Consider the following 26,615-nt stretch of genomic DNA (forward strand, 5'->3'; position numbering starts at 1 on the left):
ATCGATCAAATATATTACATACCAACAGTGAAGTGAGACGCAGGATATGAGATTTGTAATAATGAAGCAGCTTGAGTAAAATAAAAGTCAAACTGAAAAACAAAATCATTAAAGAAAAAAAAACAACAACAGTGAGAGGAAGATAAAGGCAAGGGATTTTAGATTGTATATCTGTTTGTCAAATGAACCTGTGAAGACCTGAGGAAATGAGAGTATAGGTACGATGATATCATAATCATCACTGCTTTACATTTCCACGCTTATCAAATGCTCGGCATTGAGATTAAACTTACCAACTGAACGCGTCTACAACTCTTACAGTACCCTGAGCTGCATCAGGAGTTCTGCACCCTTAGAGTTTAGTTTTAACTGCACAGTGCATTTATGTTTTATATATATATATATATAATGTTCAGTAAGATTAAACAAAGAATCGCTGGAGATTATAAATTTAAAAAACACTTTCTTTTAGGATTATGGATTTGGGAATACTCAGGCGCATGACTTCACATGTAACTTTTAGGGCTTTTAGATTTAGACCCACGCAGTTGTAGGATTCAATAAAAAAAATAAGCATTATAGATTTATAAATAACCCGTGGTAGGCTTCTGAAAAAGAACTGTTTGAGGGATCTAGACTGAGAAATGCTCAGTTGTAGGGCTGTGCATTAAACATTTAAGACGTCTACATTTAAAAATGCTTAGTTGCAGGTTTAAAATGTGTAGGCTTTTGGGAATCTTCCACAAATGATTCAATAAATGCGAGGAGTCACAGGTCAGGGGTGATATGATGTGTCATTACATTATAATTTATTTCTAAACTTTATTAATAAGCATCATGAGAAAGTGTATGGAATCGACTCGGAACTACAGAGGAGATTAGAGGATTTACAGAAGATCGAAAGTAGCAACCCAGAATTTCGGTACACATGCCCTCATCCAAAAAACATCAGTGTGCTGAACAGTCCCCCGGGTTCAGGCAGCTGCCTCGACTGGTTCCTGCGCTCGGATGTGGACGCTGGGCAAGCAGAACCACGTGGGAGGAAGGTCTCGGCTCGTGTTGTCGTCCTGGAACTTAATGTTCAGGTAGAAATCCCCGGTGTAAAGGAAGAGCAATGCACCGGCACAGGTACAGTCGCCTGCTGGAGTCACCTGCACACAAGAGCAAAGGGACACCGAACATGAGGGGTGGATTACATACTAATAAGGGGCCTCTGTACCTGTCACTCTCAGTGAAGGAGGCGTGGCCTCTGTACCTATTAGTCTCAGTGAAGAAGGTGTGGCCTAAGTACGTGTCAGCTTCAGTAAAGGAGGCGTGGTCTTTGTAAGTGTCAGTCTTGTTGAAGGACGTGTGGCCACTGTACCTGGCATTCTCAGTAAAGGAGGTGTGGCCTAAGTACCTGTCAGTCTCAGTAAAGGAGGCCTGTTTACAAATCTTTCAGCCTTCTGGAGGAGGCATGACCTCCATCTATATCTGTCAGTCCCGTAACACAAAGTCTTTCATATACATAATGCTGCACTTTTCTTTCCCATTTTAAATTTTTAATTGCTCTTCCTGTGTGTGGTGTTTTTGTTTTCATACACGCTGTGATCTGTGTTTTAAATGCACTGAAGGTACTGCATGAATAAAATTATTATCATTCTAATTAAACAAAGCACTCACAGTCACAGCGTTAACACCACAGAGTGCAGGCCAGTTGCCAAATATCACATTCTCCTGCCAGAAGGCTCGTGCATGCTTATTTAATTCTGCTGCATGAATACAAACTCTAATGAGACACACCCGACCCAGCTCATTGCACAGAGATAACGGCGATAATCGGAGGCCTTAATCTCGAACCGGGCGTGTGAGAGAGCGGTTGGCTGGATTCGGCACTCGGCCTCATATCTGATGGAGAGTCGGAGCACGGCGTGGTTTAATGTTCTCCTGGCACTGGTCTCATTCGGGTCATTATAGGTTTAATGATAATGATAAGCTGATGATGCAGGAGCCGGAGTTCGGTGGTTTAAAGTTCTTGGATAAGTTTCAGTCACAGGTTAAGCGTATTCTTGTGACAACGTATATATTCTGTTTAAACAAGGGATGAAACAGAGGCACTTCTTTTTATAAATGCAGAAGGACATTTATGATCTATTTGGCAGTTTTGATGGGACTGGCACTGCCTCCAGTGGCTGCGGTTTGTGCATTGGCTGGGAATTGAACCCCGGGCCTTCAGCATGGCAGACGAGAGACCTACCACTGAGCCCCCAATACCCATGGAGGGTGTTAATTAATGTTCTAAAAGGACACCTTTCTCAGTAGTGCAGCTACAAGTTGATTGTTCCTATGCATATTGTTGCTCTATGATCATAAACGCGCGGTGATCGTTCTAACTGTGAGTTCCGTCGTACCGAATCGATGTAGAAGGAGTTGGAGCCGATGAATGTGACGGCTTCCTGCAGCTCGTAGTTCTGCACGCCGTTCTGGTAGTCCTGAAACGGCACCACTGTCAGAGAGAACGGTCCCACGGCGACCTTGCTGCGATTGGTCAGCTTGACTTCCAACGGCACGGCGTCGCCCACATTACACTCGGAGACCACGTCGCAGTCGCAGGCTTTACCGTTCACCTCTATATCTGTAGACAGAGAAAGAGAGAGAGAGAGACAAAATGATTGAGATCATGATTAAGATAAGATAAGGTGTTCATCTTCACACATACTGAGAAATGACAAGTGCTGCGGAGGGTATTAATAAAGTGCTCGTACGTATAAACAAACACACACACACACACTGTCTGTATGTCTGTAGTGAGCTCATGTCTATTTGGCGCTTTGCATCCTGCGGGCTGATCTGTCACACAAATCCTAGCTTCAGGAAGGTGCCTGCTGGGAAATCAAGTCCCTCAGGGCCTCCAGCAATGACTTAGAAATGACAGCCTGCCCCAGTAGGCTGGACTCACTGCAGGACAAGTGTGTACACACACACACAAATACACACAGTACTTTTTCACAGGGTAGGCTTTTGCTCTGAACGCCAGCCACTTGCTCACCACCTGAAGTGTTCGTCCTAATAGGTGGATGTGCTTAAAGGTCAGACTATATATCAAATAATCATGGATATGGTCCTGACATCCTGGACAGTGTCCTACCATCACTAACCCCTTAAATCATGTGACATTATACAAGTCTGGAACTACGATGTGGCTTTAAATCACTTCAGTCTAAACTGCATCCAACACATACTCATACTGTACAGTACATCGATAAATATACACACTCCGACACACACTGTCCTCACAAGTGGTAGAGCCTGCTTAGATGAGACACCGTGCCATGTGGTTATATTTAGTTTCCGTGTTGCTAAGAGATGTGCAAATAAGGAATACAACGAGTAGGACGCGACGGGAAGTGATCTATTTTTTACAGATAGAAAAATGCTGAACAAGGTGAAAAAAAGAAAAAAGACTTGTTGATATGTACAGATGATAAATATGTACAGTTAGGAAAGGAAGCAGTTTGCGCTTGTTATTATTATTATTATTATTATTATTATATCTAGAGGATCTGCATCAGAGATTGCAGCATTCTCACCACCACGGGTCAGGGTCGATTCCTTATCAGAGAAGCGACCTCAACACTGTAGTGTTGTAGACTTTAACTTTATCTTAAACCAGACAGAGTCAGCTGCAACGGTAACACTGACCAGGAAGTCATCTCAATCAAGAACATCGACCAGAGAGTAAACTTTACAAGTAATGGCAGTCAGGATGTCTGCCAACCAGAACACCAATCAGAAAGGTAATGGGAAAGTCAGGTAATGCCAACCTGTAAACTAAAAATTATACAGTAATCCTAAGCACAAACTTCATTTTAATACCAATGAAAGGTATTAAAATTAACCAGGATGCTGATACCAAACACAATACAAACAGGAACTTACAGTAATACCATCTGTTTTACCATCCAGGAACCTAATACTAACTATTATACCAACCACAAATTTAATACCAACAATAATACCAAGCAGAAACATAAAACCAACAATAATACCAACCAGGAGCCTAATACCAACATTTATACCAACCGGGAGCCTAATACCAACAACCATACAAACCAGGAACCTAATACCAACAATAATACCAACCAGGAACCTAATACCTACATTTATACCAACCAGGACCCTAATACCAACATCCATACAAACCAGGAACCTAATGCCAACAATAATACCAACCAGAAACTCAATACCAAAAATAATACCAACCAGGACCCTAATACCAACATTTATACAAACCAGGACCCTCATACCAACATTTATACCAACCAGGAACCTAATACCAACAATAATACCAACCAGGAACCTAATACCAACAATTATACCAACCAGGACCCTCATACCAACATTTATACCAACCAGGACCCTAATACCAACATTTATACCAACCAGGACCCTCATACCAACATTTATACCAACCAGGACCCTAATACCAACATTTATACCAACCAGGACCCTCATACCAACATTTATACCAACCAGGACCCTAATACCAACATTTATACCAACCAGGACCCTAATACCAACATTTATACCAACCAGGAACCTAATACCAACATTTATACCAACCAGGACCCTAATACCAACATTTATACCAACCAGGACCCTAATACCAACATTTATACCAACCAGGAACCTAATACCAACATTTATACCAACCAGGACCCTAATACCAACATTTATACCAACCAGGACCCTAATACCAACATTTATACCAACCAGGAACCTAATACCAACATTTATACCAACCAGGACCCTCATACCAACATTTATACCAACCAGGAACCGAAAACTAACAACCATACAAACCAGGAACCTAATACCAACAATAATACCAACCAGGAACTCAATACCAACAATAACACTGAACAACAGCCTAAAATCAATGATAATGATTTTAATGATAACCAGAAAGTTAATACCAATACAAATGCCGACAAGTAAATTAATACAAACAGTAATGACAACTAGCAATTAATACCAAAAGTAATACAGGAAGTTAATACCTTGTAGGTGTTACTGCCAACTAGGAGCTTTCCAACAACACTAATTCCAAGTGGGAAATAAATAGTAACAGTAATATGTTAACAGGACATTATTACCAACATTAATATCAACCAGGAAGTCATAATCAACAGAAATGCCAAATAAACTGCTGACTACCACGACGACTACCTCACCATTAATATCAAACTGGAAGTGGACTCAAATAGTAACGGCAATCTGGAAGTCAACTGAAACTATTAAACCCACCATGCAGATGGATGCCTGTGATGTGTGCAACCTCCCCGAGTGGTGGAAATGAGAACTGTCCTGTCCTACTAATGAAACAGGGAGACACAAAGCTCACATGATCAGATCATCTGTAGTGTGACTTATAGTTTGGTCGAGTGGTTACCCGAATTCTTTACTGAGCTATCCATTAAACAGGATCGGTTGTTGTTAATAAACCTTCTTCTTTCTGTAAAAATAGACTGTTCCTGAAGCACTTCTTCTAACACTCCCACGTGCCTTTCCTCCTCTCTGCACAAGCTGGGGAAATTCACCTGGCTGTTACACGCCCATCTGTCCCTGCAGATATCCCGAGCGCCTGTTCCTGATATGGTTAATGAGGGGTATTGTACAGAGAGGTTTCAGAGGGAGGCTACTCATAACAGGCTGGAGGAAACCTAATGGAGAACGACAGTGGAGCTAAACACTCCGTGAGCACACATTGGCCCCGGGATACTTTTTAACTGAGCTGGGTGTGGAAGGTGTGTGAGTCTGTGTTACTCATCTGATCGTGTACAGTATTAGGCAGCCTTTATATATATATATACACACACACACACACAAACTCAAGCACGTTTGCACATGCCATGATCATGGACATATCTTTAATAAGACGGACAGGAGCTAAGAAAGAAGAAAACGATTTGTGCCAGCTGCAGCAGGTGTGTATAAGTGTGTGAGTGTCGGAGTGTGTATGTGTGTGTTTGGTAGCAGGTGTGTGAGTCAGAGTGTGTTGTCCTCAGGGCGCAAGTAAACACACTCATCTCTCTCTAGCTTGGACAGCAGCGTGGTTGCTAGGGGTGACCATCGTGTCAAGCTGCACTCACACTGTGTCAGTACAAGCCCATGGCGTTCAGTCACCTGATTGCCCACTGAATGACACGGTCACCAACACACTCTCTCACACACACACACACAAACACACACTGAGAAGCACTTTTCCCAGCCAGCCAAGAATTTCTTTTTGTCTAATTTTCAACACTGTAATTTAAGGAATCTTAAGGAGATCCAAGCAGAGGTTGCTGAACGCCTTGACAGATAAGTGCCAGCACATATACCTCTTAAGTATATTATAAACACAGATATTATGATAATTTTATATAGAATCTGTTAAATAAATTCTGTGGAATGTTTCTAAGGAATTGTTACTAAATGATTATTTACATAATTCTGAAGGTATTCCTTGGATTCTCCCGAGGGGGTTCTGGAAATCATTATAGTTCCTAAAGGGTTCTTTGAAAAGTTTCTAATGAGTTCTTAAAATAATTCCTATCAGTTTCTTTGCATAATTCCTACAGAGCTTTTTGCTTAGCTTCAAAGATGTTCTCTGAATAGTTCCTTAAGGGGGTTCTTTAAATAGTTCCTACATGGTTTCTTTAGATGGTTCCCAACTGGTTTACAGTGTGATTGGAATAGATCCTAAGGGTTTTTCATTGTTCATGAGGGTTCCTAAGAAGTTCTTTTTATAATTCCTACAGGGTTCTTTGTGGATTTCATAAAGGTTTGTTTCTGCATAGTTCCTACAGTTCTCCTAAAATTCTCCTAAGTAAATTTTTTAATAGTTTTTTATTTGTTTCTTCTTTGTACAGTGCCTGTGCAAAAAAAGTCGGCACTTTAGAAGGGTCAAATTATTGGGCTGCATCAAGCCAAGAAATCCTTTTAAGGAGACACGGAATTACTGGAATTGGTTAAAGAATCCTCCAACATATTAATAAAACTAAGGACTGTCTTGAACCTTTTTTAACTTTGTGGAGTTAATGTGGACAGAAAAAAAGAATCAGGATTGGAGATTACTTAAAAGCTTAGTAAAAGCATAAGGTAGAAATCAGAGTTGTGTTCAATAGTGACAGTAAGAGCATTTCCATACACATAGTATGTCATGAGAACTCACAGGATTGGGACTAAACAGCTGTGTGTCCAGAAGAAAACCACTTGTTAGACTTATCAGAAAAAAAAAACCCACATTTGCTTGGAAGCATAAAGATTGGAGCGATGGAAACAGGTCACGTGACCTGATGAGTCCAGACTGACCCTATTCCAGAGTGAGACGTGTAGGACATGAAGCGATGCACCCATCATGAAAAGTGTCCACTGTACCAGTCTCTGGAAACAGTGTTATGATCTGGGGTTGCTTCAGTTGCTCAGGTCTAGTTTCAGAAACGTCATGTGGCAATAAAGTGAAGTCAGCTGATGTCTTAAATGAACTGAATGACAGGTTATCACATTTATGGATCTTTTCTTCCCTGAAGGAACGACCACATTGCAGGACTCACACAATCATTCACACATTATGGGCAATTTGGGAACGCCAATTGGCCTAATCTGCAGGTTTTTGGGCTGTGGGAGGAAACCGGAGTACCTGGAGGAAACTCACCAATCATGGGGAAACCAGGCAAACTCCATGTCCACGGAAGCGTAAACTGAACCTGGCCGGAAATCAAACCCAGACCTTGAAGGTGCGAGGCGACAGTGCTAACCACTACACCGCCTTAGGCAGCGTTTAATTCCTACTGTATTTTTTGAAATAATTTTCATATATAATTTGGATAGTTCCTAAGGGGTTCTTTAAACGGTTTCTAAATGTTTTTCATAGTTCCAAAGCGGGTCTATGGATAGTTTCTCCGGGGTCCTTTGGATAATTAATAAGGGGTTTTTAAATAGTTCCTCCAGAGTTCTTTGGATAGCTTCAGACAGGTTCTCTGGATAATTCTTAAGGACTTCTTTGAATAGTTCTCCCAGATAGGTATTCTCTCCCGGGAGCATACTAAGTGTTTCTATATGACATTGTGTATTGGTGTAAGGCACGTATTTATGGAAATGATTTTGGATAAGAAATTCCTATTAATTGTTATCTACATTAGCTTTAAGGTTCCATTTTGAGAAAGGAAAAAAAAAAAAACAGAAGCCTTGAGGCACCAAATATATCTTGGTTTGACATTTAAAGGGAAGATTTTTCACTTATGCTAATACGGAATACATGAGCTTATTTATCAAACCCTTTGCTTTTGTGTCAGTGTGCGCCTCTCTGGTGTGAGCCAGGAGCTGTGAGGTTTCTCCGCTGATCCATTACTGAGATGAGAAAAGGGCTCTTCTGTGAGCATGAGAGCGAACACAGGATGCCACCAGCAACCTGATTTAAAATAGAGAAAGGGGCTTTCTGAGCACTTATCTGAAGGCAGTTGTTACGAGCACAGCTCAAGGCTGGCTTCTTTGTATCTGTGTTCAAAGATAAAATGAGAAGTATTTGCTTATCTTTCCTAAAAATATGGGATGTAAAGCATGAATGTGTGTGTGTGTGTGTGTGTGTGTGTGCGCGCAGAATGACATGAACAATGAATGACTGGTGTGTAAATGCAAAAAAAGCTCATTTTCACATATGACCAAAGTCTTTAAATAAACTTGTCTTAATTCATGATAGTTCAAAGGACTCTTAAAATAAGTAAGTCAAACTGAACAGGCTTGCAGTAGTAATGCAGAATACCGTTTGCTTAATTTTAAATCTCAAAATGCTTTTATGGTCCAGGTAATATAGTTGTTAACAAGCTTTCTACCACTGACCAAAAAAGTAAAACCAAATGGCAAGTGTTGAATGTTTCCTAAATTGATTTAATAATCTTCAAGTATAATTTTCTGCAATTTTCTGATGGTCTGGTCAAGCCTGAGCAACCGGACATAACTGGAAACTTGAAATAAAAAAGGAAAATCTGTATTGATAGAATGCATAGATATTGATAGAATACAAATATATATATATATATATATATATATATATATATATATATATATATATATATATATATATATTGTCTATTTTAATTTAATTTTATGTTGTTCACTTTTAGAGGGCATTGTAAATTGTCAGCCTAAATTTGTATGAATTTTATAAAAAGATTTCTTACACTTATTTAAATTTTTTATTTTAACTTCTAATTTTACTATACACAATTACTGTTTGTTATATCTAACTGGTTAAATATGAACGAATATTGTTAAATCATATTGAATGTCGAAATCAATAAGGATTTCTAAATGTACAAAAAAATTAAGAGAAAACCTTCAGCTTAAAGTTTCTTTCGTGCTTTATATAATAAGCACACATCGTAACCATAACAATATGAGTCACAGTCCAGAAATGTAAAAAAAAAAAAGTTGGGCATAAAATCTCAGCCAGCATGCTGGGTCGACCCTGTAACCTGACCTTGCTGGGTTAAAATAACCCATACTGGGTTAGACCATATGGGACCCAAGAGCTGGCTTTCCAAATATACCCAAATGTAACACAGATATTTTTAGAGTGCATGAGGATCAAGAACATTTTGAATTGTAAGCCCAAAATCTTTGGCTCTACTGCTTGAGTGATGCTATACCATGCCCCGACTTGACCACTGCCTTCCAAGCTATATGCAGGATATGCAAAGCACCAACAGTTTCCACTTCTTGATTTATAAAGAAAAACACTGAGGTGCTTATGTGCAATCCGAGTTTTACCTCAGCTACGCCTTGTGCCGTCTGTTCCCAAATGAATAACGTGCCATATTGTGCGTGAGTGTGAGGAGCAGGAGTTCTCCTGTCTTTCTTTGCCATGTTGAGTCATGCAGTGTCCATCCAAGTTATTGAATTTAGATCCAGAATGAGTGAAGAAGAAAGGCAGAGTTTGGCTGAACCCGACTGTTCAGCCGCCCTATCCAAGTTGGCATGGCCTGGTTCGATTGAGACAGTACCAGCAATGAATAAGTGGTGCATTTATTTTGAGCATCTTGTTGAGCTTAATATTGCAATCATCTGTCTTCTAATCTCTGTGATCCAAATTAAACCCTGCTATTCCCCAGGTCCAGACGTGGGATCACTCTCAGCCCAGTCCGGATCCCGCAGGACACTTCTGCTGTGTACCACATTGCTTCTCTGAATATTCTAAAGAAAAATTCATCAGTAGAGGATAGGCTTCTTCCCCCTCCCTTCTCCTCGCCCCTGGATAATTGAAGTGCCTGTCAGGAAGAGAAGAGGTTCTTGACAGGCCTTTTACTGAGCAAATAATTTGAAAGTGCACTGGATGGGCTATTATAAGACAAATAATTGGATTTGAAATATTGGTGCCCTCGCAATTCTAGCAGACTCACCTGTATAACTCAACTAATTTAACTTATCTAATGCACTTTAAAAGGTAATTGTAAAAAGTAGTGCCATTTTTCATGCTGACACAAAAATTCCTGACCTTGTAAAACTGCTGATGTTAGTTATTCAGAAAGGGCAACGCAGAGCAGACTCGAGGTTACTCACCCAATCAGGCTGCGAAGACAAATTATTATCCATACATTTCTGGAGATTTTATTATCGCACATCTTTCAAGTTGGAATTTTATTACGTACCCAGTGCTTATAGGCAACAGAACCGATATTCTGGAATGTACGGTCACACTCTTATTTTCTGCTCTTGTTAATCTTGACTCCAGGCCTGAAGTGGTGTATTTATGTTGTCCAAGGTAACTTATTGCTAAGTCAGGATAAAATGCACAGCAAGTGGTTTCTCTGGAAGTGGAACTTATATATTCTCTTTTTACTATTGTGAAAGCATGAACTCAATTTCATTAAACATTCATTGAGACAAAAGAAGTCATTCAGTCATTGCCTGTTGGTTATCTTGGTAAAGATCACGTATTTTAAAAAACTGTATTGTTTACATTTTGCCAAAAGCAGGTGGAATTGGTAGGGACTTTTTCAAGAATGAAATGAAGTGATCAGTGATCAGTCAAAATTCAATGAGGAGCGGGTCCAGAGTGGTGAGAATTCCTTTGAAGGCATTGGTCAGATTCCTTTTAACATGGAAGATGGCAAGTCATCATTTCTTAAGTGGGTAAGAGTGGTCAGAATTCCTTGAGGAGTGGTCGAGAGTGGTCAGAATTCCTTGAGGAGTGGGTGAGAGTGGTCAGAACTCCTTGAGGGGTAGGTGAAAGTGGTCAGAATTCCTTGAGGAGTGGGTGAGAGTGGTCAGAATTCTTCGAGGGGTAGGTGAGAGTGGTCAGAATTCCTTGAGGAGTGGGTGAGATTGGTCGGAATTCCTTGTAAAGTGGGTAGTAGTGGTCAGAATTCCTTAAAGAGTGGGTGAGAGTGGTCAGAATTCCTTGAGGAGTGAGTGAGAGTGGTCAGAATTCATTGAGGAGTGGGTGAGAGTGGTCAGAGTTCTTGAGGACTGGGTGAGAGTGGTCAGAATTCCTTGTAAAGTGGGTAGGAGTGGTCGGAATTCTATGTAAAGTGGGTAGGAGTGGTCGGAATTCTTTTTAAAGTGGGTAGGAGTGGTCGGAATTCCTAGCACTTCAGGAATCTTGCAAATGTGAAATGTTGGGCTGAACTGTTCCTTACACCGCACGTTATAATTGCTAAGGAACCAAAACCCACCTTGAAAAGTTTCCCAGGCAAGAACATCCCTTTCTGTCTACACACACACAAACTCTGTCAGGTATAAAGAATGTTCTAGACTACAGTTTGCTCCAAACTGTCATTACTTCATTATTATCCCATCAGACTAAGCCCTTCACCATGGTAGATGTGGAGATTATAATAGCTATAATACGGCTATAGTGTGTTCTGTATAAGCACAGCCTGCAGAACTGAAACTTAATTACACACTCTGTGTTTCCCCAGCGGGAGACCAGAACCAATGCACCATCTCTCTGTCTATCTGTCTACTGTTCTCTTTCGCTCTGTGTTTCTCTCGGTGAGATAACAAGGCCTTAAATACTGGCTGCTGGGAGTGGAGGGTGGAGGAGCATGCGAACTAAATGTCAGGAGTAATGGAAAAATAGAGGAGAGGGGCAAAAGGTAATAGAAGGACAGGACAGGGATGAGAGTTAAAGAGAATGCAGGTTAGAAGAAATATTCAAAACTAAGAAATTGAAAATGGAAAACTGAGAAAGTGAAAGGAAAGAAAGCACATAACCAGAGGTGAGAAGGTCAGAGGACAGGAAGGTGCCAGAAAAGGGTAGTGAAGGAAGTGTTGAGGAGACAGAGTGAGGTTTAAGGGGTGCTGAAAGGTCTCAGGCGGAAAGGATTGGAAAGAGGATTTGAGATGAGGGACTTATGAGAAGGTCAGACAGGCATAGTACTGACCAATCCCAAGGCACACATCTGCCTGCCTCTGTCCCTCTCCCTCTTTGTTTCTTTCTCTCTCAGAAAAAAAAGAAGAATAAGAGAGAAAAAGACAAAGGGAAATAGAAAAAAGGCAAAAAAAGAATAAGTAAAAGAAAAAGGAGGAGGAGTAGAGATAGAAAATGAAGAATGGTATAAAGGAAAAGGGACAAGAAAAAAAAGAACAAAAGTAGATAAGTAGTAGAAAGAAAAGAGGAGGAGGGAGGATGTGCATATGCAAGAGGACAAGATAATTATTATCTTGTTAATGAGAACAATTAACAAGAGACGCATAATATCATGATGATGATGATGGAAACTAACATTGTGAAAATAAAACAACAGAAATGGAAAGGAAGGGAAGGATGACGTTGATAAAGAGCCAATAAAACACAATCAAGCAAATACTAGAACAACCTAAATGCCAAGAAGAACAAAAACAGCAGAATGATGACGACAATGATGATGAGGATGATGATGATCAAAGCTAATGACAACATGGTAATTATGCCATGGAACGAAATCCTAAGATCATAAGTAAAAGATCCGGGAAGACAAAAGTCTTACGAGAAACCACATAAACACAGAGTATTTCTATGTGGCTTGTGACTCTAATTTCCATCATCTCACTAGCATCATGCTAAATTTGATCATCTCCCTATCACACACATGAACTCCTCCATTACCCAGAATGCACTCGAAGGTGCCAATGGCTAGGCACCACTCGGTCTACAGTGTCCGTGCTCGCAGCCAAATCAATGTGCCGCCATTTGTTTGGAGCCCAATTAAGGGGAAGTGCTGAGGCGACGGACATGCTCTCTCCCTGAGGAACCGGCCTCCAGGAGCCGAGCTTTGCTAATCCAGTTTGCTGATTGTCCATTGATTAAAGATTTTGAGCGGGATTGATCTGCTTTCCTCGCGCTCAATTGGTTTAGCCCTGCCAAGGATTTATGCGTGGCAGGTAGATGCGACAGCGTAAGAGAGCTAAACGAGACCAGGAACAGAGATGTGGATTCTAATGAATTTCCCAACAAATGGTTCTCAGGATCAAATGTGGGAATTGTGGAAAAGCACCACATAAGTGTTTCAGAGGGCTTGCCAACATTTCCACCAGTTAAAGAGCCAAACCATGACATAACCAGAAGTCAGAGTTTGATAATATGTGACACAACATATAATACTTACAGCTGTATGTCTGTCTTTAAGAACATTTGCATATCCTGGTTTATTGGTTATATGGACTTTTCCACTGTCCAAAACGACTCATCAAAGATTTGATTCGCGACTCTCGACATTTGATTCAGTTCATTAGGAGTCATTAATCTCCACCTAGAACAATTCTGTCTCTCATTATAAAATGAAACAAACAAATCAACATGACTTTCACCTTCTACAGATTGGGAAAACAAGATCCTCCCTAGAAGATGTCCTGCCCTGCATCCATGCACGTTGCGCTGCTTTATTAAGCAGCAGCTGGAACGGACGCCGTGTATCATTAGAGCTAATTGGGGACAGTTTCGTACAGACTGACAATTCAGTGCTCATTTACAACCACAAAACAGCTGAACACTGTCATCCATCACAAGCTCACATCACACACACACACACACACACACACACACACACACACACACACACACACACACACACACACAACAGTGTTTAAACCCGTTAGTTCTGTAGTTTTTAACGTTAACCGGTAATACACTGTATAACTGTCTGTCTGTATTTATCTGTATGTCTGCTTTGTTTAAATATGTCAGTGTGTATCTGAATGTCTATCTACATGTGTCGTTTTTCTCTATTTGTTTGCCCACCCAACTCTGGCTCTCACTCTATTTGTGTGTCTCTCTCTCTCTTTATACATACACATAAGATGTGGTTATTGATGCACGTGTGGAGTGACAGCAAGCCCATCGGTTTTAATCCCACCAAAGCACAGCACAAATTGCTCAAAAAAATTATACCAACAATAAAACAGTTAATGCTATGGTACGGTGTTGTGACTCTCAGCGGTGAGGTAATTCTCAGGTGTAAGGAGACTCTTTGGAGTGAAGTGCCTCTAAGGGGTGCGGGGACTCTTGGGAATTCGATGAACTGCAGAGCTTTGGTGACTTTTTGGAGTGAGGTGACTCTGAGGGGTATGGTGTCTCTTAGGGGTGCAGGGACTCTCTGAGGTACAGGGACTCTCAGGTTTACAGTGACTCTCAGGGGTGCGGTCACTCTTTGAAGTTCAGTGACTCTCAGGAGTGTGAGGACTCTCTGGAATGTGGTAACTTAGCAGTGTGATGCCTCCCCAGGGTACAAGGACTGTGGTACCTCCCACATTATAGGACTCCCAAGCGTGTGGGGACTCTACAGGATTATGGTGACTCTCAGGAGTGTGAGGACGCTTCTGGAGTGTGGTGACTCTCAAAAGTGTGGTGCCTTTCATGGGTGCAGTAACTCTTTGAAGTGAGGTGACTCTCAGGAGTGTGGTGCCTCTCAAGAATGTGGGGACTCTCTGGAGGGTGGGGACTCAGGAGTGCGGTGCCCCCCCCAGGGTACAAGGGCTCTGGAATGTGGTGCCTCTCAGGGATATGGGGACTCTCCAGGATTGTAGTGACTCTCAAGGGTGTGGTGCCTTTCAGGGGTGTGGGGATGCTCCAGGAGTGTGGTGACTCTCAGGGCTGCGGTAACTCTTTGGAGTGAGGTGACTCTCAGGAGTAAGGTGACTCTCAGGAGTGTGGGGGCTCTCTGGAATGTGGTGACTCTCCGGAGTGCAGTGCCTCCCCAGGGTACAAGGACTCTGCCTCTCAAGGGTATGGGGACTCTCCAGGATTGTGGCGACTCTCAAGGGTGTGGTGCTTTTTAGGGGTGTGGGGTGCTCCAGGAGTGGGTTGACTCTCAGGAGGATGGTGCCTCTCAGGGCTGCAGTAACTCTTTGGAGTGAGGTGACTCTCAGGAGTGCGGTGCATCTCCAGGGTACAGGGCCCCTTAAAAGTGGTGCCTCTCAGGGGTGTGGGGACTTTCTAGGATTGTGGTGACTCTCAAGGGTGTGGTGCCTTTCAGGGGTGTGGGGTGCTCCAGGAGTGGGTGACTCTCAGGAGTGTGGTGCCTCTCAGGGCTGCGGTAACTCTTTAGAGTGAGGTGACTCTCAGGAGTGCGGTGCATCTCCAGGGTACAGGGCCCCTTAAAAGTGGGGCCTCTCAGGGGTGTGGGGACTCTCTAGGATTGTGGTGACTCTCAAGTGTGTGGTGCCTTTCAGGGGTGTGGGGTGCTCCAGGAGTGTGGTGACTCTCAGGGGGTATGGGTTCTCAGGGGTGTGGGGAGTCTTGGGAATGCGGTGACTCTTATGAGTGTGAGGACTCTAGGGGCTGTGGTGTCCAAACAAAAAAGGGGTGCTCTCCCCCTTTAGGTCCAGGGTCACATGGGTTAGAGCATTATCCTTCCCCTTGAGGAAGTAAATGCTTTCTGTGTGAGGTAAATAACTCCTACAGCATTCACACAGAGGAAATTAATCCCACCCCGCTCATCAGAGCAGTAATGCAGTATAGTATATACTTCATTATCATGACTACAATGCTCACACACTGACGTCATGTAGCTTAATATTATAGCATAACGCACACACACACATCGTGCTTGTCAGCAGGCTGTTGTGGACTCTGCATGGTAAATAAAAGATTGTCATAAGCTGTTATGGTAAAGTGCTAATTGCTCAGTACTGCTAATTAAACCACACTGAGGATCATTCACATCCACAACACGCCTGCATTAACCTTCATATGTACAGCGTCAGAGCAGGAGTGTGTAAGCACTGCAAGTGTGTGTGCGCGCACTTTAGAGCAGCGATGATAGTGACTGTTCCACCGAACACACACTGAGTGAATGGAAAAATAAACAGAGCACAGTGCCAAGGTTGTCATATGCAATGTCCCCCCCCCCCCCCCCCACACACACACACACACACACCACCACCAGTCTGCCCCTAATTAAATGAACAATGGTGTCTGTGAAAATTCTAACAAAGACTCCAAGGTAATGAATATAACTCTAATGTACGTCTTTCTTTGTACACACACAAACACACACACACACACACACACACACACACTAAGGAAAACACACTAATCATTAGGGCATCACATTTTGCCCTCGGAAACCATCAACATGTGCATGTTTAATGAGGTAAACCATTTATGCTGATCACTGGAGTAAGAAAAAAGAAAGGAAGAAAAACAGATAGAGATAGAGATAGAGAGACAAAAAGTGAGCAAGAGAGTGAGAGTAAGAGAGAGAAGGAAGGACAGAAAGAAAGAGAGAGAGAGAGAAAGAGAGAGAGAGAGATGGAACGACTCAGAGGTCTGAGCTCAAATTGCTCGCATCAGAGTCAACACATTGATCATTGAGACGGGCCGCTATAAGCACACACACACACACACACACACACACACACACACACACACACACACACACACTGGTCATCTTATACTTATGTTTAATTTCCATTCTCTCGGGCTTCGTGTGTGTGTGTTTATAGATTTTGTTCTCTTTCGTGTAAGGCTATGGCCATACAATACAATACTGTGCAAAAGTATTGATCCCCCATTTCTTTATGTTAAATGCTGTGGATTTAATTAAAGAAACTGAAACAAATGTTTCATCTAGAGATAAAAATATTTTTTTAAATGGTTGCTTATGTAACAACCTTAATAGCAACCTCATTTCCCCTCTCGTCGCATTCAGCACAACAAGTGTACTAATCACTGGCCTGATCATCAGACAGGGAGAGAAAGAAGAAAGAGTGGGAGACATCGAGGGAATAGGCAAAAGTAAGAGAGAGGGAGAGAGAGAGAGAGAGAGAGAGGGGGAGAGAGAGAGATGAGTAAGACTGTGCTTGGTTAAGCAGTAGTGAGGTTGGAGCCTGTCGTGTCCTGCTGCATCAGTGAAGACTAAAACCCTGAACATCATCCAACACCAGTGCATTACACTTTGACCTCATCACTGCCTGTGTTTGTGTGTGTGTGTGAGAGAGAGTAATTCCAAGCAGTGTGTGGCGAGGTAAAGAGGTGAATAATCATCATCCACATGCACAGCTTATCTGGCTGGATTCCCGCACGTCACTCCTGTTGTTCTCCAAGCGTCTGTGTGTGTGTGTGAAGCCTGGAGGAGACTGTGCGTACATGAGACGGTGTGTTTTGCAAAGAAGCAGCCGGAGGAATCCCCTCCCTCGGTGGGCGACATCACTGTCATTGCCATTAGAGAAAACAACACGACATATCCCACAATCCCTCACAGGCTCCCGGGGATGAGTCCAGGTTCGGGGGCGGCCATGCTCTGTCGAGTTATGTAACACACACACACACACACACACGCTCTATCTCCATAAATCCAGTTCATTATTAGTTAGACTGGAGAAGAGTGTTACAATCGTCACGACATTAAACATTCTGAGACATAAAATGTAACTGTAAACGGACAAAAAAACAAAAAAAACAAAGACTGTCGTTATCGCCTGTTTGTCGTCCTATAGGAGGAACTTCGACCTCAGGGTTGTAACGGGAACTGGTTGATCATTTTGCCAAAACAATGAGCTGTTTTATTCCTAATGACAAACAAACAGATGTTCTCACTATAGTAACTATCAGATGCTATGCTTACACTATGCCAAACTACTTAACAAAACAGCTAGCATGCGTTTTTTGCTCCATGGAGCCCTGTGACTTTCCCCATCAAGTTTTTCTCAGATCCTCAAATCTACGCTTGCACTCGTTCGTCTCTACCTTCATTGGGAAATGTGTTTCCCTGCAGGACTGATGATTCAATCCATCACAAGAAAAATGGAAAAACAATACGCCTACAGCCACCTCCAAAAGAGAATCCAACACACACACACACACACACACACACACACACACACACACAAACCTCGACACTGAACTCAAACCATAGCATCGCTGTTTGTTTTCCACTCCAGGGTTTCATTCCTCTGATTTCTGTGCAGACAGTGAGAACAAATGAAACAGCGAAGTCTTATAAGCCTGGAGATTTATCTGTCCTGTGTTTGCTAGGAGCGATGGTCGTGCAAGCCGTGCCACCACCTTGGATCTTCTCTCAGGCACACAGAGAGGAATGACGGGACGTCTGTCTGCGATGGTCAGGCTCAAGTCAAACACTGTCGGATTTCCTGCTGAAATATTATTTTCTTATAAAAAAATCTTAGTGCTTGGTTTGGATAAACTTTCAGGATCGATCCTACGATGCGGTTTCTATGGTAACATGCCCAATATTTCGTTAATTCTGATTAGAGATTCCAACTTATTGGAACTGTTACCATGGACGCTGATCCGATAAGACATGTGCTTAATCCTTGAAATGATTATAAGAAAGTAAGTTTTTGGACACCTACAAAGTGTAATGTTCTGGTGCTGTGGAGCATATAATCTGCTGGAAATATAAAAAGAAAAAAGTAGGGTTTTTATGCAACTTTGAGAGCATTGTTCTGAAATTGGGAGTTCAACTGGGCGTCACTGCATCACCTAGAGCTTGGAAAGTGAGTCTTTTCAAGGGGAGGAAGTTTTAAAAAAATAAGGGCGCTGGAGTAAAATTCAGCACCATGGACAGTTCACGGGCAAAACGCTGAAGCGGTGGGGCTTAGAAAGTCAGCCTGGCTTTAATCACTGACCCTCATCGTGGTGCCATGTGTCTATAAAGAGCCACCAGATCATCAACGGAGTGAGTAGTGTGCTTGGTGCTTAATTGGCGCTGTGCTTTGTCTGCCCTGTAGAAAGTGACTACACAGAAGACCTCTTACAACCTGCTGAGATCCGGCTGCCATCCAACCAGGACTGCCACCTCAGCTGCACCTTCTTTTTCCTCGGCTCATTTCCACTGCTAGATCATTGCTGCGCTGCGGCTGCAGCCAACCATAACCCATCCATCTCCTCACTCACCAACACCGACATTCAGCTCATTTCCTGCTCCCTTCTGCCCCCTCACCTTCCCTTCTTTTCTTTTCTTTATTTAAATAAAAGAGCAGTTTTCCTCACTACTCCTGGTCTCTGTGCACCCATACACATACAATACATTATATATAAATTATTATAACGCCCTAGTACTGATGTAAAATGTTTTTCAGCACTACCGAGGCAGGAGTTTGTCGGTGTGATCTGGCAACCCTGTTTGAGTAAATTGAATTTAATCAATAGAAGTAGATGAGTAAGATGCACCCACAATGTGCCATGGGAACAATATTTGCATTTTTGATATATTTTCTTCTTCTAATTAAGAAGCACATACTGCTTAGTGAGTTTAAAACAGGAGGAGAGCACAAGAGGATATCTTTAAAGCTCGCCAAGAATGCTAAACGCTCTTCATCACGCCACCTAATATTACTCCTACAAGGGGCAAACCTGTGCAGGAAGAATATATTTATTCAAGCAAGAGAAAAATTATTTAATCAAATTGTTTTTGGCTAAATTATTTATTCAATTGGTTAATGGCTAATGTCTAATGTTTAACTTGGTAAGGAATTGTCAAAGTGTACCCCACTCCTTTCATTGCAGCTAAAAATGCCTTCGGATCGTGGTGGATCAGGTCAGACTGTTCCCACCAGTTCCACTTGCATGTTTTTAATCTGATCATTGGTGGAATATATCTGAGTCTGTAAACGCTGCGAGTGTGTCTTAAGTTCTGCAGTTTCTACACTCCCAAACTACAGTTAAACCAGTTAAATTGAGACCCACTGACAAGCAACAAATTAAATGTTTTAGACCTCTGACCCATCGCATTACATATCTCACTAGCTACAGCTACAATATGTTTTTAGAATGGCAGCTGGAAGTGGGTGGGATAAATTAGCCAGCCAGTAAACATTTTGTCTGGTGGGTTGGAAGCAAAAAAAAAAAAAAAAAAGGGAAAGCAAAAGGATTTAAGTGATTTTGACGAGGGTCAAACTGTGACGTCTAGACAACTGGGTCAGAGCAACTCCAAAACTGCAGCTCTTTTGTTCCTGGTCTGCAGTGGTCAGGACCTACGGTACCAAAGAAAAGAAAACCAGTAAAAGACCAGTGAAGGCTGGCCAGTGTAGTCTAATGCAATGGTTAATGCTGGTTTTCATAGAAAGGTGTCAGAACTCAGTGCTTCGCTAAATGTATAAATTTCATTTCAGCTCCAACCATGTCATATCAAAAAGCCTTAAGCAGGAAAAAAGAATCTATCACACAATCCTCTAAAACAGGTCCTTTGGATGGCCAAGGGTTCTGGCCTTCTAATAAAGTTTATTCGGGTATCTTTTCTGAATGTATTACTAGTAAAGTGGATAAAACCTGTGTTCTTTTCAAGAACAATCCTCAAGTTCCTACTTCTATTTCTTTCCAATAAACTTAATTTGGCTCTGCTGGAACGTAAGTAAGATTGAATTAAAGCTATAAAAACATCTATTCCCAGAACAGACAGACCATGTCATTACTCAGGAGTTCAACCAGTTTCTCTTTTACTAAATAAAAGCCTGCCTAAGAGTGTACTGTAGTTATTAAAAAACTTCCATCCATCACTGTAAGATAATGATTGAATCTTAACTACGGTATAATCATGTGAGGCTGAGAGTCCAAGAAACCATAACTGGACTTGCATCTCTTAAGTCCATCAGAATGAGCAAAGCTTTTTAGGAAACATACTGTAGGTCAGTCTATGGAGGCTGTCCTGAGACCAGCTGGAATGCACCCTGTATGGCAGTGGTCCTCAACCCCCAGGCCAAATGGTACCGGGCCGCACAATCAATAATTAAATAGTTCCGCTCAGAAAAGAAGTTACTGCTGGCAGCACATGTCTGTGACGAGGAATGGGTCGCACACTTGTGGGTATTAGCGGTCACACCAACATGCAGTAGCCTTATCTGACGGTTCAGGACAGTGGACACTATGCATGATGGGTGCATCGCTTCATGCTCTTCCCTTTTTACCCTGACTGAAATAGACTCAATCCAGACTCATCATCTTTATGCTCCCTAGCAACCTGAAGCCCATTTTCAGATGAGTCTCAGTAACAAGTGCTTTCCTTATAAACACAACGAAGCCGTTTAGTCCCAATCCCAAATGACTTCTCATCATACTGTGTGTGTGCATAAAAATGGTCTTACTTTCTCTATTACTGAACGTTTATAATCATTACATCAAGGTCATTCATGATGCATTTTTCGACCACATTTCGTCAATTTAGCACTATCCTTTATCCGGGTTTTAATAATAGCAGGTCTTAACCCAATCTTGATACAGGACAAGAATTTAACCCTTTTGAAACGGCTGCTTTCAGCCAGCTAACTAACTAGCTGCATTTTGAGACAGGACTGTTTCCGAAGAAATTCCATTCATAGAAAGAGACACAATGTTATGGTATATTTTAATCAGTAATGTGATATTTACAGACAGTCTGGCAGCTTCTACACAGCAGTTGTGACAGGCCCATAATAGACAAAGTCAGAAAGACCCGACTAACTTCTAACACAAAATAAGATTACAAAATACAGTCTTAATTTATTTCCTGTCTAACTCCATGTAGCTCATTTCTCTCTAATATGTTCGTTTCCACTGTCTCTCTCTCTTTCTCTCTCTCAACCTGGAAACAAAATAAAACTACAACAAAAGAGTCCAATTTATTTCCTTTGTTGAGCGAGACAGATGGAAACGGAGGGAGAAAGCGAGAGGGGACTGATTACAGGGCTGTATTTATAACCTGCACTAATTACATGCCTTCCCTCCATATCAGAGATGAATTCACTTCATTTCAGACATCAGAACAAGCAAACAGCCAGAGACGATCTTACTGTTGCCTTGGGGTGTGAGAACGCTGCCACTGTGTGTGTGTCTGCGTGTGTGTGTGTGTGTAAGCGAAAGAAAGAGACACAGTGTGGTATGCTTAAGTAGGGGTTGTCAGGAGTAAACGTTAGCCTAAAGGAAGAGGGGGAAGTTTGTCTGGTACAACAAGAGCTGGTCGTGAGAACATGAGACAGATGCCTACAGCGATCAGCACGCTATGCAGAAAAGCTAGAAAACATTTGTGTGTTTGTGTTTTGGGGGTTTTAAAAAGAAGTGGTAAATGTAGATTGTGTTTTTGTCAAGTAACAGATATTCATAGGTCAACAATGGAACAATGGTCCAGAAGATATGATCATCCAACAGCAGAACTGATCATACATCATCCCCACTAGCATGGTTTGTTGTTCGAAGTTCAGCTTGGCATGAAATGTGTCTTTAAGTTACTCAAAACCATAGTATGTCATAAGAAAACTGGCATCGTTGTGAAACAGTAATGATGGATCCAAAAGTAGCAAAAGTAGAACAATAACGGTCATCAATATAGACTAAATTTATTCATTTAATTATTAATTTTCCATAAGACTTATTCCTGTGGAGGATCTCCGGGTTCCTGGAGCCTATCTCAGAGAACTCACAAGGCAGGGGACACCATGGATGGTTGTACCGTCCCGTCGCTGGGCACAGAGACACCCACAAAGCAAAGAAACAACATGCCAACTTCTTATGCACGCCAACTGGAAGCTTGAACTTCATGAACTTCCAACTTGGAAGATTCCAAACCCTAACTCTGGAGGAGCTGCACAAAATTGCTAACTGAAGAGCACTTAAATATTATGAAGTACTGTGCAAAAGTGCTGAGCCCCCACATTTCCTCATATTCAATTCAATTAAATAATATAGAATACATGAAAGAAATGGGATTTTTTTTTTTTTTACTGCAATAGGCTGTAAAGTGGCTAAAAACACCATTTAAAAATTGGTTGTTTATGTAACAACCTCGGCAGCATCCTCATTTCCCCTCTCTCAGCATTCAGCATCACCAGTATACTGTACTAATCACCAGCCTGATCATCTGTCATCATAGGCACCTGTTGGTCACTGGCTCAAGCCTTAAGTTGGATGTTTTAATTCTTAAATGATTCATAGGGCAGTGTGTGGCTTAAAACAAATACAGAGGGACTCAAAAATTGAAATAAACTGATATGCTTTCTCTAAAGGTATCAGTAAGAGAGGCGTATGCTTTTCATGTTAAAGTATGTATACATTTTTTGGGACCCTCTGTATACTCAAGTCTGGCTCTTTGGAAGCAAAATATGAAGAAATGAGGAGGGGCCAACATTTTCCCAGTACTGTATAAATATAAATATAGTGCAAAATATCTTTTACCAGTAGAAAAACATGAATGTCAAGAAATTATCTAAATTAGGAACATGGAAAAAAAGTTCTCATTAGAACAGAGGTCCTTTTTACCCTGGTTTCCTGAGTCTCTAATATGTTTTCAAATCCGATCTAAATGGAATAATGGATTTATTAATGAACTTATGTGAGTGCTTACCTGAAGCTATTGTGTAACTCTGCCTTATAACAAGGCAGTGAACCAGGTGAAGAGAAAATGAGCGAAAAGCATTAGCTATATTAACCTGTGCGTCGTTTTCATAAATTCCCAACTTTCAAGCGCTTTCGGAAAACCTATCACCATCAATACCATCATAATGATTAAGCTCTACTCATCTGAGATGGGTTTAATGCACCAAACCTGGTTGTAGGTGGCCTCTACAGCCAGATACAGTACACTCAAGTAAACCTTGTTTCACCTCCATGTAACTGTAACACTTGTAATGCCTTATATCCAAATAAATTCACTTTGTCAGGTAGATCAATGAAGCAAATCTAAATGTTCTTGTAGCTTACAGGAAACGCTAACCCTGCTCGCCCAATCAATGCTTGCCCCAAATTAAGGCTGCTTTCACACTGGCATGGATCCGACTACACTTGAACGCAAATTTCAGCACATTTGAGTAGTGTGCCAGTATACAGTAGTTGGATCAGTATACTGTACCATGCTTAGGTTCACTTGAAAAGGTAGTCTCGAGCAAGGTATGGTGTACTCAGGCATGGCTGAGTCAAACATGAAGGCTGACTGAGCCTAAAAACTGAAGTGAAATGCTGTGCAGTCCATCAAAGCTGCTTGTCTTCTCTAAAATCTGCTCATCTGAACACCATACATGTGAACTGTAAGGCTGTAACTCTCCAAAATACTGACAATATTAGACATAGAAAGAGGTCAACTCCCTTGTGCTTTTCTTCTCTTTGTGTTTGCAAACCAACTAGATGCATTCTGCCACCTACTCTATTGGACTCCTTATATATACACAAGTGTACTCAGTAAGAAAGAAAATAAACGACACAAAATAATCATGCCGAGTGTGTCCTGTGAGAACACTGCAACTTTTGGCAGAATCCTACAGTCTGGTAGATGACTATGATTAGAGTTGGCCCAACATAAACGGTTGTGATTGCAAGTGATTTGAGTAATTGAACCACACTGCAGATAATGACTCTTAAATGTTTGTCCCCACTACCCCAGCAGCACCTTGAGATGCCAAGAATACCAGGTCAAAATAATCCGTTGATCTGAGCAGCTTTATGGAATTTTCAATGTACAAGGGGTGTTCAATTTGGACCAGGACTGTCATGATGTGAATGAAGGTGTAAAAACGATTCACATTAGGCTTTAATTACAGTACAGTGATGAGACGTCCAGTCCCAGTAAATTGATGGATAACTTGTGTCCAACTTGTGGATGAGATGCATCTGCCCATGAGAACTGCACACAATCATCCTCCAACACCACTTGCCTATTACAGGAACTCGACTGGGAGTTAGGGTTCCATCTCCTGTATATAAGGCTTCGCTCCAGACCTTTTCCAAGGTTTGGGCCATTAAAGGGGTTCTTGGGAGGCCAGCGTCTCAAAAGTGAAGCAGGCAGTCTGATCATGGCTCCGGTGTACTGAGAAAACTTTCCGCCTTGATGGTATCAAAGCACTAGTGAAACTCTGGGATAAGGGCATTAGCATAGCAGGCCACTTGGTAATCCCATTGGATACAACACATGTGAATCCTAGCTTGATATGTAGATGATTTGTGGCCACCATCTTTGCTGAGGTCCTACAAACTGGCAATGTATGTCTATGTATTGTATTGTGTATTTTTTGTTTTCTTTTTATCTTTTCATGGGAAATACCACAGCCAGTCGAAGAGTGTCTTATTAAAAAAAAAAAACAATCTGTTTTTTTTTTAATTAATGAGAGTTCTTGGTCTTAAATGAGAGTTCTTGGTCTTAAATGAGAGTTCTTGGTCTTAAATGAGAGTTCTTGGTATTAAATGAGAGTTCTTGGTCTTGATAGGACTAGGCACTGTTCATGAACCCCTAGGGTAGTGAGATTTAAAGATGCTAAGTCACTCATTTGAGATATTTTCGTACTCTGACTGCAGGAATACAACTTACAAAGCAGTTCAGCTGAAGAAACGTCTTCAGGAACACAACCAGATTACCTCCATTGAGGTTCAAGTCCCAGGTTTTTAAAGGTAAAAGGTTATTGTTTTTATACTAACGTCACTGATAGGGACTTTTATTGTGGATGATCCACATGAAAAGATTTTTTAAAAAAGTTTGTTTGTGGATATGGTAAAATGTTTAGACATGTCCTGGACAGGGAAGTTTGATGTGAAGATGATTTGTGATATCTTGGTAACTTGATAAGCTGCAAAAGGGGACTGGTGTTTTAAAGCTGCTATGACGTAAGCAAGAACAGGACCTTCCATGTGATGTATCAATATCTCCTTAATTAATCTCATTAATTAGTCTCATTAATTAATTTCAGTAAATAATCACCCACACTGTTGTTTAAACTGACAATATAATAAATCATACCATAATAATGCTTGAAATGAGATTAACCTTTATTTAAAAAAAAAATCTTTACATTCATTAAGGTCTGTCTTGTGGATAAAATCCTCATCCATCAGCAAACACTCCGTTCAAATTGAGTCTTAATTTAGCCCAGTAGTTTAGCCGTTAACGTCAAACCCCTGCAGAGATCGCTAAATGTGAATGCTTGCTAATAGCAAAGAAAAGCATAGTGGGTCAGAGCACAGGAGGTGTAGGTCAAATGCCTCAGTGTGATATGGATTTAAAAGCCCGGTCCCCAAGCTTTATGGGATTTACACACAGCGAGAGGTCACAGTCAGGGTCTAACTCACCGATAATAAAAGCGCAAGTCATGAGGTTTAAAAATAACAGCTTGTTACCAAAGAACAAGCACTACCCTGGGTTATTAAAAAATCCATTTAATGAGACATAAATATCTGTTTTAGCAGGTTTTTTTTAACC

The 26,615-nt window shown here is 41.4% G+C and overlaps 1 protein-coding gene across 3 annotated transcripts in view; it reads right to left on the reverse strand.

Annotated features, from left to right (window-relative positions):
• Positions 1-802: 802 nt before the first annotated feature.
• Positions 803-26,615, reverse strand: part of trappc9 (trafficking protein particle complex subunit 9) — a 215,968-nt gene continuing 190,155 nt past the window's right edge. For all 3 annotated transcript variants that reach the window (XM_053481018.1, XM_053481001.1, XM_053481010.1), the window contains 2 exons: positions 2,391-2,614; positions 803-1,151 (listed from right to left, as the gene is read on the reverse strand). In XM_053481018.1, the coding sequence (XP_053336993.1) occupies positions 975-1,151; positions 2,391-2,614 (401 nt within the window). In that variant the 3' untranslated portion in view covers positions 803-974. The remainder of the gene's footprint in view (positions 1,152-2,390; positions 2,615-26,615) is intronic.

This window comes from Clarias gariepinus, chromosome 2 (genome assembly GCF_024256425.1).
Source record: "Clarias gariepinus isolate MV-2021 ecotype Netherlands chromosome 2, CGAR_prim_01v2, whole genome shotgun sequence".
NCBI classification, from domain to species: Eukaryota; Metazoa; Chordata; class Actinopteri; order Siluriformes; family Clariidae; genus Clarias; species Clarias gariepinus.